The sequence below is a fragment of the Micromys minutus genome, assembly GCF_963924665.1.
Source record: "Micromys minutus genome assembly, chromosome: 2".
Lineage (NCBI taxonomy): Eukaryota > Metazoa > Chordata > Mammalia > Rodentia > Muridae > Micromys > Micromys minutus.
The window spans coordinates 106,872,117-106,887,284 of record NC_137971.1 but is presented as its reverse complement, the minus strand read 5'-3'; the positions used below and the strand labels follow the sequence as shown (position 1 = coordinate 106,887,284).

At 34.3% G+C, this 15,168-nt stretch overlaps 1 protein-coding gene across 1 annotated transcript in view; it reads right to left on the bottom strand.

The window, feature by feature from the left end:
- The window catches only part of FOLH1 (folate hydrolase 1), a 67,528-nt gene that overhangs the window by 41,323 nt on the left and 11,037 nt on the right, over window positions 1–15,168 (bottom strand). The window contains exons 5-7 of the mRNA XM_080911620.1: window positions 8,772–8,897; window positions 7,376–7,562; window positions 3,130–3,223 (exon numbers count right to left, since the gene is read on the bottom strand). Of these exons, the coding sequence (XP_080767746.1) occupies window positions 3,130–3,223; window positions 7,376–7,562; window positions 8,772–8,897 (407 nt within the window). The remainder of the gene's footprint in view (window positions 1–3,129; window positions 3,224–7,375; window positions 7,563–8,771; window positions 8,898–15,168) is intronic.

The window sequence follows — 15,168 nt, the reverse complement described above, 5'->3', positions numbered from 1 at the left end:
TATATGATATACATTAAGAGTCTTCATAATGTCACAAATGTAAATTATCTTGGGGTGAGTCTAACCAAACAAGTGAAAGATCTCTATGATAAGAACTTCAAGTCTCTCAAAGAACAAATTGAAGAAGAAGAAAAAAAATGCAGAAAATGGAGAGATCTTCCATGCTCATGGATTGGTGAAATTAACATAGTAAAAATGACCATTCTACCAAAAGCAACCTAAAGATTCAGCACAATCCCCATCAAAATCCCGGTGCAGTTCTTCAAAGACATGGAAAACGCAAGTTTCACATTCATCTGGGAAAAAAATAAACAGAATATCGAAAATAATACTTAACAACAAAAGAAATTTTGGGGGAATGACCATCCTTTACCTCAAGCTGTACTACAAAACTATAGTGATAAAAACTGCATGGTACTGGTACAGAGACAGACAGGTTGATAACCCAAATTTATGGACACTTGATCTTTGTCAAAGAACCCAAAACACATGCAATGAAAAAGAGAAAGCATCTTTAGTAAATGCTGCTGGTCTAACTGTCAGGCTTTGTGTAGAAAAATAAAAATAGATCCATATATTTGACCTTGCATAAAGCCAGAATTCATAAAAGCATGTAAAGAATTAAGTGTTCTATTTATATATTGATGAGAAAGTTATGGTAATACTATCTCTCTTAGTTGTAAGTTTCTTATCAAAGTAAATGTACTTATGTGACACAACAATGTCCACCAGAAAAATGAGGATTACAGTGGCAAGAAATCTACACACAATTATTCATAATGTCTTTTTTCATAAAAAGCTAAGATAAGGAACAATCTCAATTGGCCTTAAACTGGTGAAGGGTTAAACAAACTAAAATATTATCATGTGATAATGAACTCAGCAACACAAAATACTATATACACAAAACTGCTTACTTAGAAGCTAGATGTAATTTGTGATAAACAGCATTTGTAATTTTTTAATCAAATAATTAAATTAACTCAGTTAGGACACAGCTAATATGTATCTGTTGATCCAGATAGGCAAACTAGTACACATGACTATACAAGCTCACATTGAATACTATAAAATACTATGCATTCTTTAGCTACAAGAAAATATGTGCTCATTTTAATATGCTATATAACTGGAACCATACAATATACTGTTTTAAAAATTGTTTTAAATTTAATGCATCAGAAATATATTTTGTTATTAAATATCTTGCCCCATATTCTGCATTTTATAACTTTTATAGTATTTGAACAAATTACATGTTTGTAAGTGCTGAATTTTTTTAATTAAATGAACCTTCCATTTATCACTAATAATACTATAAGCATATTCATCTTTAACTAATCAAATTGCCTTGAATATATATGCATATATGTATAGTTAATTGCACATACTGAATTTTAATTCAATTGGCAAATATATTAGACCAAATATAAAATTGTTCTGCCCATAGATTGGAAACATACTTCCAATTTCTAGATATCAGAATCCTCACTTTTGAAACTGCAGGCTTTAAACTAGCTCATAAAATGTTTTCTCACAGATGTGATAATCAAATGATTTAAAACTATTTGAGGCCAGTCATGATGGAGGACTCTTGTAATGTCAAGACCTAGGAATCTAAGTCAAGAAAATCTAAAATTCAGGAGTAGTCTGTGCAATGTAGTTAGACCCTGTAATAAACCCAATGCAAGCCAACCAATAAAAACTAGGGCTGTGTTTTGAACGAAATGACGAATGTGGATAATTGGTAAAAATTCTTTGACTCCATAACTTTTCCTTTTCGAGAAGTTTCTCTTATAGAAGGAAGTGAAGTAAGAGGGACATGTAGATGAAAGAGAGTATGTTGGGAAAAGAAGAGCTCAACAATGATGGCAGAAAGGGAACAGAAATATGGTTAGAAATTGGACCTTAATATCTCTGACATTGTCATTCTGTTCCTTAAAAAGGTATAAATTTAAAAACAAAAGTATTGATGAATAAAAGATACACTGCGAAAAGGCTTGGAAATGTACAGATTAGGAAGCTAGAGAAGGTTGAGGAATTATCCACAGGTTCAGTGTCATTCTGGTACAGGATAAAAGAAAAGGGGAGGGAAGAAAAGAAAAAGAAAAGGTGATTACCACATGATATTTGATTGATCAAGGTAATCAAGAACAGTCTTGCTTCCAGACTACTATCCTTCCTGAACATATTTATCATATTATTCTTGACCCAATGAACCATTGCCTGACTGAGAACATTATGAAAGCATGACTGTATCATATATATGGGTTCTTTGACATCATAGTTCCAGGAATTGATCAATGATAGTTTACATGGCTGTCAAATATTGATTATCCAAATACAAAATAAATTCCAAAATCAGAACCAGTATTCCTTTGCAGTAAATATTAAAAAATGAAAAGCTTATCTCTTTATCAGCCCCCGCAGTCTCACTCCGAGGACACCACTTCTAGTATAGAGCCGGTGTACGAACTCTGTTGCTCGGTCTAAGCTGCCCCTGATCTCACTCCACCCACACGACTCTTGTCAATCCAGGTAAAAATGCTGACATGCCCAGCACAAACATGACTGTAAGGCCCAATACCTTTTCATACATGTTTATCTATCAAATTCTCAATCCACAAACCCTCTACCCAGTAAGATTATATTAAATAGTCAAAGATACAAACTGCCTTTAGATAAAAGACCTATGAATCCTTAAATGTTCATAGCTATTTAACACCAATAAAGTCCACCTGAATTCAATTCATCCTTCTTGTCTTCCATCTCTGTGCTTCTCTCTTGGTCCTCCTCTGTCCTCCCCTCACCTCTGACCCTCTGTCTCCACCTCATTTCCCCTGCCTAATCACTGGCTCTCGCATTTATTTTCCTAATTAAAATGGGAAGGTTCCGATGAAGTCACCTTCATGAGTATGTGGTTAAGCAGTCCTTCTTGAGAAAGTGGAGTAAATACTAAAATGCAAACGGCTTCAGGACCATCTACACTATTCTTTAAATTTATGAACATATTTGTACATCGCATCAATCATTTAGGTTATCGTAGTAAAGTTTGAACATTCTCAAACATTTGAAAATTTTCAAGAATGAGAAACACCAAAGCAGTTATTTTTTTTCTGGCAAACTTACTCTAATAGTTTGTGTGCATCATCATATCCAATTGGATGAACAGGTATACTTGGAAGGCCAACAGCTTCTGTAGACTCATGCCTATAAGCATATTCTAAGAAAAATAAAGAATATAACTGACTATTAAAATGTTTTCATAAAGTCATTGTTTCTAGTAGCTGAGTAGTACTCCATTGTGTAAATATACCACAATTTTTGTATCCATCCATCTACTGAAGGACATCTGGGTTCTTTCCAGCTTCTTGCTATTATAAATAAGTCTGCTATCAACATGGTGGACCATGTGTCTATATTGTATGTTGGAGCATCTTTGGGGTATATGCCCAGAAATGCTCTTAAAAATCTGTACACGTATCTCTCTTGTTTAAAAAATAAAGTTGTAAGGAAAAAAATGTTTCAAGTGGCTCTTTGTGAGTAAGGAAGATTAAACAAATTCTTTCCTATATTCTAGAAATAGAAAAATTCCAAGTTTCTAAATGAATGTGGGGAAATTAAAACTCTCATACATGCTTGTGAGAGTATGAAGTCATTTGGTGGTCTAGTATAACTCTCTTAAAACAGTGAAACAAAAGGCTGGAGTGATTTCTCAGTGGTTAACATGATTGGCTCCTTTTTTAGAGGTCATGAGTTCAATGATCAGCAACCACACATTGGGTCACAACTATCTATAATGGGTTCTGACTTACAGATGTACACATAGATCAAACACTCATGTATATAAAATAATAAATCTTTAAGAATATTAAAAAGAAAAAAGAAAAAATGTCAGTGATTCTTCTTATACAAGCTTTTCAGTTTCATGAAGTACTATTTACAAATCATTGATCTCAGCACCTTTGTTATTAGTGTTCTATTCAGGATAAAGTCCTTGTGCCAGTGCACTAAGGATGTTCTTTATTTTTTTCTCCTAACAGGTTCAGTATATCAGGTTTTACATTGTGATCTTTGAACCACATTGACTTGATGTATTAGTCAGGGTTCTCTAAAGTCACCTGTTTCTTTCCTGATTTCTTTATAAGACCATTTGTTTATAGGATGGCTACCGATATATTTTTTAATCTTCTATTTAGCTACTCAAGGGAACTTGAAGAAATCAGGGGAGCATTTAGAGATCTATCTTAAGTCCTTTTCATACTTATTATGGCTAAGTAGGGTCGTATTTTTGTGGAAATACTAATAGTGGGAACTGGGGTTGTTCCTGAAGCTTTTCCCTACTGGTAGGACACTTTTCTTGATACTGGGTTGGGTTATCCAGCCTTGATGTGATGGTTCATGCCAGGTTTACAGTATCTTGTTTTGCTGTGTTTGGATGCTGTTTCTCAGAGGCGTGTTCTTTTATAAAGCAAGGCAGAGAGCAGGTTGATCGGGAAGGGTAAGGGAGAGGGGTGAGTGGCTGTAGGGAGGGGAGTCCCTGTGGTTGGGATGTAGTATATGAGAGAAGAATATATGGGAAGAAGAGTAAACTAAAATTGTAATGTGGATGCAACAAACAAAAACAAACAAACAAAAATTTGAAACAGAGAAATACTGCATTGAACACTTCCATTGTTAGTAGATGTTGAGCTGATACCTACCTAGTGCCTTCACTCCTACAGAATATTTATTGCTCATTGTACTGGAAAGGTAAACACCAACCCAAGTATAAACCATTCAATCTACAATAATGACCAACCTTCAAGATTCTCTAGGTAATAGAAGCACAAATATTGTGAAAGCAAAAAGGCAATATCTGATTGAATTTACTTCGTATTCCATAAATTAGATCCCACTTCTTGACACTGCTAAAGTGACCAAGAAACTGAAACTGGATAGGCCAAGGATCTAGAGAAAAATCAAATGCTACTTTTCTCTAAAAGGAATATAACAATAAAATGGCTCCTCATGTCATTCTGCTACACTCACATTTCATTAGAGAAACTTACTCTTTCAAATAAATCCACAATGAGACAATGTGCAGAGAGTGAGAAACCTTGGAATACCCAGTTCTTATAAGAATGTCTCCACTGCACCTTTCCTTGATATATCAGGTACCCTCAAGAAGAGGAAGCAGAAAGGTTTTAAGCACCAGATGAGATGAAAAATACCAAGGTAACCAGGTTTCTTAGTACAATATAAATGGTGTACATATGAACCTGCAGATATTGTGGCAGCATGCCCAGGGTCTGCATAGATCTGTGCCAGATTGGTTCTTCGAGCTGCCCCAGAAGTTATCTTCAATAGATAAAAAACACAAATGAAAAGGTCTTCTCCAAGAGAATTTCACTGGGGGTACAAATCATTCTTTTGAGCAGTATCAATGTCCAACAGGAAATAACTAACAAAAATGTATTCATGGCATATTTGAAAGTTCTTCATCTCATAATTCTTTGGGGGTGCATTTTTATGCTGTGGGATCTTTGCATATATGTATGGCTTCCAATTTTGTGTTTTTATGGATTTCTTGTTGCTGTCTCTGCATCTATATATGTTTTGTTATTTTTCTTTGGTTTTTTTATCTTCTGTTTTTTCTTGGACTTCCTCCAATTTATGTGATTTTCTTTCACCTTACATTATTTTATATTTTAGATAACTATTTGTTTTTGAATAAGGCAAAAACTGTGTGGGCTCAGATGAGAGAGAAAGTGGGCAGGGCCTCACCTCAGAAGACCTGAAAGAGATGAAAGCATAACCAGAATAGACTATATAAATAAAATCTATTTTCTGTGAAAGATAAATAGAGAAAAGGTAAAATTCGAATGATCATGAAAACGTAACGTTTCCAAAAGTGCTTAATGTTATAAATTCGAATTACATGTCTTCTCACAAAAACTCTATCATTTTAAAAGTGCTAATCATAAAAGACGTTCCCGTTTATTTTATTTTTCACAATGTTAGTTTACTATGATTAACAAGCTGGATGAAACTTTTTAAAATGTAAAAGTGGAAAAGTAAGAGTAAATAAAAACCTATAGCTTTTCTTTCTATTTATCAGTCCACTTTTATGCTTTTATTGAAGGTTTATTTTCATATTCTTTGGCATTTCATACATGTGTCTTTATTGTGTTCATTCCAACTTCTTCCCTCCAATTCCCCATGAGTATCCAAACACTTCATTCTCTCTATTTTACATATTGTATTAAAAACTGAGCCCATTTAGTACTGATTCTATGAAGATGGAATGGGGTCATCTACAGAATTATGGAAAGACTACCAATGTGTCTTTACCTTACTGTAGAGTAATATAAAGTTATTTTAAATAATGGAAATATTTATGGCAGTGCTCTGTGCTTTAAAAATAATTTAAAAACCCTCCAAACACATAAGCTTTACAAATATATATGATTTGGTAGATCAGAAATGAAAACTCAATATGTAAGCATAGGTAATGAAGACTTTGCTCTGTTCTAAACTATGTGATCACATGTTTTATAGACATCATCTGATATATGAAGACACTGAAAACAATATAGCTTGTTTGTTAATGCACAATCGGGAGGCACTTCAACAGAAACAAGAATGTGGACTCTGAGGCCACACTGTGACTTTGAACATCAGTGCCCTGCTCAGTGATGTAGTGAATATTACCACATTGTTAAGCATTATTCTCATTTTCCTCCAAGATAGAGGTCATAATATCCCTTGCCTTTAAGGCTGTCCAGGTATTAATTTAGGAAACATTACAATTTTTACTTATCATGACAAAGAAACAAAGGTTTCTCTATTCTTAGTGCACTGTCTAGGTTCTGTATCCTTGATGAACTATCAAATCAAATTATGAGGCCTTTTGATTCTCCATTTATTACTAAGAAATTAATATTTTTACTCATGAGAATTATAAATTTTGAGTATATTTCCTTAGTAAGAATATCTACCCTGGCCAAAATTCATGGTTAGAAAAAAGCAGACTAAAACAGACACGAGTCACTCATCTTCCTTTGTAACCATATTCAATGTTGGTATTCACACATGCAGCTAATTATTTTAAATATATTCTTGCAGAACTCTGTTTCCACCTGCATGTAAGTGTCGCACACTATATTTAACATGGATCATATTACGTTTTAATATTTTAAAAAGTCAGAGTTTCAAAGCTATCTGGTTGAATTTTAAGTTATGATGAAAGAAATATGATCAGATAATTTTCAGAATTTTGAACATTTTTATTTCTAGGAAGAAAATAAATAGAAAGAATATGTTCTTTGTCATTTTGACATGTACTTTTTTACATCAATTGAAATAATATAATAGTTAGGATCTGGTCACTCACCCTTTGCTGGGTAACCTGGTGTGAGAGGGTCACCTGCACCATTAAGATTTAATACATTTCCACGCTGGACACCACCTCCAGGGAGGTTCCAACCATCTGGATAGGACTTCACCCCAGGAACAAAGTAGTCAGCAGGATCCGAGTACAGAATGATTCCTTTTGCACCTGCCAGTTGAGCATTTTTAACCTAAAAAACATGGCGTTTGTTTTTTCAGTTTAGGTAATTTGTTCCAGGCTTAATAATGGCAGATGCCAAAATCACATTACTTAAGTATCTAAGTTTCATCTTCTGTTTTAAAGACCAGGTCTCTCTAAAATTTTAATTAATTCACTCTGTAGCCCAGGAAGGGTATCCTATCTCAGAGTCCCAAGAAGCTATAAAGTGCCACTTACAGATATAAAAATTGATGGTTATGCAAAATTGGCAAATGTAGAACACTCTCATAACACAGTGTGAGCAAGAATTTGTTGTCCTCTCTAGTTTTCTAGAAGCATGAGAAGAATATATAATTACTAAGCCAAATCCCCTTTAAGTCTATGTCTAAAAAGCAATAACGACTTTTTGCTCTACCTATAATAATGATCCACATTGAATTTAATTAGAAAAATATTGAAGATAATATATAAAACTAATAGGAAACCCATTGTTTCTTTTTGCTTCTTGGTAGGCACAGATTATTGAAGGTACAGAATATGTGCTGCATTTACTCTGGAAAATACAGACAGAATTTCAGCAACACAACTCAAAGGCATTTTCTCTCATAGTGTGTACTTCTTATAAATTGGAATGTACAGTGATAAGAGAATCATTATCTCAGAAAAATGTAAAAATTTATCATATTATAATTTTTTATATTAAAGAAAGAGGTAAATTTTAAAAATGGTATCAAATGTACAAATCTATAAACTGTACAAAATAGTGGAATTAATTATAACATATCCACACATGACTCACATGTGCTCAGATTATACTCATCCACTTATGATTTTAACTTGCTTCATTGTTTCTATTTCTCCCCTCCTTAATGGCAAAAGGGCCAGTCCCTCCTACTTTTGTGTGTATGTTTTCTTCTTCTTTCTTTCTTTTTTTTTTAAATATTTATTATTTTATGTATGTGCGACACTGTTGCTGTCTTCAGACATACCAGAAAAGGGCATCAGATCCTATTACAGATTGTTGTGAGCCACCATGTGGTTGCTGAGATATGAACTCAGGACCTCTGAAAGAGCAGTCGGTGCTCTTAACCACTGAGCCATCTCTCCAGCCCCTGTTTTCCTCTTCTTTATTTGAATGGAGATTTATGTATAAGGAAACAGTGCAGTATTTATTTCTTGTTTAACTTAACCCTATAATCTCCAGTCTATCTACTAATGTGAAAGAACATCATTTCTTTACCTGATTTCCTCTGAAGACTTTCCCATATCTGGCAATTACAATTTTCTCAGAACAATTGATCTTCATGTCCCTTTCAAGTTTAAAGAAGTCTTCAGTTCGTGCATAGTTGACATACACTAGATCCCCCTGTTGAGATCAGGCATGGTTTAGTATAAAATGTAGCATATGGAGGTATTTCTGAATGACAGATGTTTAATATTAAAAAAGGGATAAAGCTAAAACACTCAAGAGGGCCATGACAGATGTGTCTTAACTGAGACAGTCAAAGGAAAGGTTAACTTAAACTAAAAACATAATTTGATAGATTAGGAGACATATAGATTAAATGATACATTTTACTTTTTGTTTTTCTGAATAAGTAAAGATATAGAAACACATCAAAAAGAATGTTATTAAGTATTCTATTTGCTACATGTAATCTGAAAAATATCAGTCACTATAGATTGAGACGTATTTGATGAAGGAAAGGTTTCTTCTCTTAGGAATGCACACTCAAATTGGAACATGGTGAGTCTTCACAAACCTCTTGTTTTTCAGAAAGCCTTGTTTTAATCATTTGTATAATCACCTGCCAGCATCATGCTAGCCTTAAGTCTCAACACTGTCATTTGTAGACTGCTTTTCTAAAATTCTTTTCACCCTCTAATTTGGTCCTAAAGGAATTCTGAAAAGTAATGTTTACATCCATTTATTTTGCCCAAATATCTATAAAAAGGTTCATTATGTCTTTATGAGTCTAAGTGGCTTTAATGTAATATCATTTTTAACATATTATTGATAGCAACATTTTAGAAACAATTGCATAGGTGTTTCTTTATATCTGAAATAATTTAAAGACTAGTTGTATGTATTTACTAGTTAACATTTTTCATTTAAAAATATGAACATGGTATGAAAATGTAGCTTAGTGGTATAACATTTATTCAATATGTAGTAGGTTCTAGGCTCAGTCAACAATACCAGGAAAATATTAGTTATAACCAAAACTACAAACTTACAGATGAATATATCTTGCTGTGATGTCATAATTTTGTTAATTACTTGTTTCATAAGCATTGACTTAGAAATGTTTGCTATGGACTGGCTCTAAGATATACTACCAAGATTCTACTTTGTGAATGTTCTGCTTTAGATGCATGGGAAGGTTTTCAAAAGAATGTAAGATCTAAGGATGGAGATAAATTCTCTAAAATGTTGTCTTCTTAAGGCAGTGGCTGCTGCATTCAGGAACTCAGAGCCTCCATGGTTACCAGCAGAGAACACAAGAAAGGCAAGATTCCTGCATAGGTGGGTGAAATCCTACCTTTTAGAAACTATTGGTAGCTGTTAAGAATAAAAGAGAAAAAAGTCATTCTTTAATGAAAGAAGAGCCACTGGTAGGTTTCCTATGCTCTAGGAGATGACCTCACAATAATGCATGTATTGGTACCACTAACTTATCATCCAAGCAAAAGGAAGGAAAAGGTGAGAGAATAGATGAGAGGAGAGAAAAGAGAGGAGAGGGAGATGTAGAGGGAAAGAGATTAAATTGGTCTGTTCACATTTCTTAACTTTACCAGTAAACTTTTCTCACTCAGAAAAAATAAAAATAAAAAATCCTTCAAAATTTTGGGAATATCTTCTCTTCGAATGTTATAAAATAATAGCTATTTTTTTTATAAAACTGCACTCATCATTCTGAAGACATTGCCTTAAAATGTTGCAAATAAATGTAACAAATATATAACTGTTTATGCAATTTGTATTCTCAGTTAGAAAATCACTGTTTTTAGACAATGGTCTTGTATGATTTACACTGTGCTACTGTTCTATGACTGCGAATAAAATGATTCCCTTGGCTTAGAATTTTTCTTATTGCTTTACAATTATATTTGCCTGCCTTTATCAATATAAAGATTTGGGTAAGAAAAACAGTGATTCTCAGAGAATCATACTGGAGGGAAACATCACAAAAGATCTTGTGAGAAGCATCCATGAGTTTTTTGGTACACCATCTGACTGGTACACATTAAACAAAACCTTTAAGATTTTTGAAGTGGTCCAGTAATCCTAAACTACATTCTATGGTTATAAGTGTCTCACAGAATTTCTCCATGTACTTGACTCTGATAAGACAAATTAATCTTATCTTTGAAATTTATCTTTGTTAGTAAGTATTTTGAGTATTATATGCTTCTTTTGGTGAAGACATACTGCAAATAATATAGACAATTCATAAATGTTTAAAGTACAAAAATATATGAAGAATATTTAACAAAATTAAAATTTGGCATTTTTATAATAAAGAGAAATATAGACAAAAGAGCTAATTATTGTAACTTAGAAGATAGACGAAAAATCTAAAAGTGTTAAGGTTGCATCATATACTTAAAATATTAAAGAAACTGATAATAGTAGATATAAAAAATGTCAGAAATTCACCAGGAAAAAAAAAGGACTATAGACATTTACAAAGTGAAAAACCAGGTTAGCTGATAAATATGTATGCCTAGGAATGAGCAACCTAAGTTGTAATCAAGAGAAATATCAATTAATATAAATTGAAATAAGCATAATATATATATATATATATATATATATATATATATATATAAATTTGAGGAAAAAGAACACATATATTTCAAATAGGTGGATAACTGTCTACATTATAGATCTTGAAAATTTTCTTATTCATGATAACATAAATATATCATTTTTTGTTTATTGTATACACAGAAACCCTCAAAAATAGTATAACACTGCTGTAAAAAAAAGTTGGAGGCTTAGGAACAAATTATGCATTTAACAACAAAAGAATGGGTAAGTTACTTGCAGGAAGCACATAGGAACAGATGACCACAGCGAATCATTACAATGAACACTATACCTGACCACCAAAGTGACAATGACAACTAAACTTCACAATGAGCACTGTTGATAACTATCACAGTGACCACTACAAATGGCCATTATACCTACTTCTACAAAAGAGTACTTGCCTCTCAGGCCAAATCCCCACTTTCCTCTTCCAGGGCCTTGTGCTTCCCAGGAAGGATTTGTTTACTTTCACACAAAATTAGGGGAGGGCACCAAAGCTCCAGATACACATGGCATGGCTGAAGCATTCAACCACTGAAACATGCCCCTTACTGTTGCCTAGATGCCCTGTTTTCCTAGGTAACTAGGGGTCTACCTGTCCCCAAACTGGCGAAACTCTATGCTCTGAGGATTCTCACCTTTTCTCTTTCTCATTAGTGCATCCTGCTGGATAAGGTTGGGAGCCTTGGTCTTGCTCTACTCTGAACTCTTCCAGCTGCCTGTTATAAGCCTCTGTATTCAAACTGTAGAGCTCGGTTAGGAATCAAGGCTTTTGACCAATTGTTTTCTGTAGTATAAAAGGCCGTCCTCACAATGCCAGACAAATAGGTATAGACTGGGTTATTTCCTTTGCAATCTCCTCTACCAGGAAAGACTTGTCCTCAATTTCCCTCACAACCCCTCAAACAGTTTGCTCCCTTAGTAAACTATCAAAAGCAGACAGGGGTTGATTTATATTATAAGGTATATATTTCTGTGTGGGTAAGTGGACCATGCCACCACACAGAACTAGTAAGGTTCAAACCCATAGGAAATCTCAGTATTGAGAATGGTAGGTATTCCTGGCCAACTTCTACCTGTCCTGGAGCACATAACCATGACACCCCAGTGAGAAAACCATAACAAACCATAATATAGAATAAGAACCTAGAATTCTCCGTGCTAATGAGTTATCTAGATAGGCCCCAAATTTTTAGCCAATGAGCTTCCCTTCCTGGGCATTCCTTTCTCAAAAATTTTAATCTCTGGTTCACCCTTAGTAAGACATATGCATATACATTATCCATAAAATAAAACAATTTGGATAAGCAAGGATACACTTGTTCATCCAGGACAGCAGGGCTGGGGATAGAGCAGTGAGGGAAACCTTCCTCATAAAAAGCCTCAAATAAATTTCTTGAAGAAGGCCTTCTCTCTTTCAGCTCTGCTGTACTCTAGGCACATACTCAGAACCAACCCAGATTCTGCCTGGTCCTGAGATGAGCCATCCCCCTCCTGTCTGATGTATAGGGGAAGGTGAACCCGAGGAAGATGGTTCTCACATCTCAACAGCCCAGAGCAAAGTCTGGTTAAACATAAGATTGAGAAACACAGAAGACTGGTTGGTAATGTTGTTCTTCCACGAGGTTGAAAAACTTTCAGCTCCTTCAGTCCTTTCTTTAGCACCTTTATTGGGGTCCCCATGTTCAGTCTGCTAGTTAGCTGCAAGCATGCTCAGCTGTATCTGGATGACTCTGGCAGAGCCCGTGAGGTAGGCATCCCTATCTGGTATCTGCCATTATGTACTTCTTGGCAACAGCAATAATATTTGGGATTGGTGGCTGTATATGCAGGTGAGGCAGTCTCTGAATGATCTTTTCTTCAATCCCTGCTCCTCAATTTGACCTTGTATTTCCTCCTATGAGTGTTTTGTTCTCCTTTCTGAGAAGGATTGAGACATCCACATTTTGGCCTTCCTTTGTTTTAAGTTTCATAAGGTCTGTAAACATTTCAAATGTTAATACAAAGAGCATCTAATTTAAAAAATATAAGAAAGAAAGAAAGGAAGGAAGGAAGGAAGGAAGGAAGGAAGGAAGGAAGGAAGAAAGGAAGAAAGTAAGAAAGGAAGGAAGGAAGGAAGGAAGGAAGCAAAAAAGGAAGGAAGGAAGAAGGAAGGAAGGAAGGAAGGAAGGAAGGAAGGAAGAAAGAAAGAAAGGAAGGAAGGAAGGAAGGAAGGAAGGAAGGAAGGAAGAAAGAAAGAAAGAAAGACCACAATAAGCATTCACATTCTTTCTTAAGGTTAAAAGAAGAGAGAGAGAGCCTCAGAAAAACTCTCCCCTATCACAGAATGTATCCTGCCTCCCCTCCCCCTAGTGGCTTCATCCCTCTGGCACATGGCACCCCAGGAGTGAGACAAATGCTCAGCTTGGCAAACATTTACTTTAAGTTACTCTGAGGCCAGAAGCTGCATGCCTCTGGGTATATTGATACCTGTTGCTAACAGCACAAATATTAGGGAAACGATTTATTGATAGGGTTCACTTTTTTTGAAAGACAACCAGAATCCCTTCATTGACTTGACTGGTTAATGTTTTGTGAAACAGAGAGGAAGGAAAGAAAAACAATTAAGATGCTTTATATAGGAATATATGTACAGACACATTCATACATATATTTATATTTCAGTCACATTCTCATTTACATATTAATACATTCACACTATTCTTGAACTCAATCACTTTTCTTATACTCTTCATAAGTACTCATGCATGCTTACATATACCCATATACCTACACACATACGTATAGACATATATGTATATATATATATATATATATATATATACATATATGTCTATACGTATGGCTGGTTGGATGGCAATCTGGCTTGATGGATGGATGAAGGTGGTAGAGCCTCCCAAGCTAAAACATTCATCCAACATTATTTATTTACTCTGTTTTTTATACCTTCTTAGACAAAATGTATTTAGAATATTACCTCAAATGGGAGTTACAGAAAATATGATAATATTAAGTTCAAAGCAGTGTGTGATTCCAATACACTTACTATAAGTTTAAAGCAACAGCTTTTACATGGTCCTACTTTATCATAGTGAAAACTTGATGCTTTATCCTTGGAGCTAAATACATCTTTCTTGAACACAGATTTGTTCCAAGTCTATTCCACTTTTTGGTCTAATTATGAGAGCCCGTTGTGTTGCTTATTATTAATTCTTTATTTATTATATGAGGTGTGGGCTCTTTGCATTCTTTATTCTAACTTTTTTATGTTTTTCTAGCAAAACAACTAAAACCATCCCTTATAAGATTCTTCTTAAAATTATTTGAATCAAATCAGGAATTCTACAGAACACCTAATTCATCTAACTGGCATTAATTCATGAAAATTCATGTCAATCTGACCAATAGGGTGAACTAGGGCCCAGGGATTATTAATTTAATAATGACAGTGAAAGCATGTCCGCTTCAAGAAGCAATCCTGAGATGAAGTCTCTTTAGGAACTTGCCATTGATTTCACTCATTTTAGACTATGCAAATACAGTTGGCCTACTATAGGAAGGTTATCTATCCAACACAGCTCTTGAATACTTAGTAACGATCTCTTTGAAATTTATTTATTTATTTATTTGCAATTGAAAATTGATGTTTGGATGTTTTCTGTGTTTTGTGTGGGGTCCAGAAGAGAGAACCCAACAGTATGTGGTTTCCTTCACTGTTCACTTTGATATAGTTCGTCTAATATCCAAAGCATTATGAACAACAAGAAGAGTAATAGGACATAATGTATCTCTCTTCCACTTAAAAATTTAAGTTGGTTGC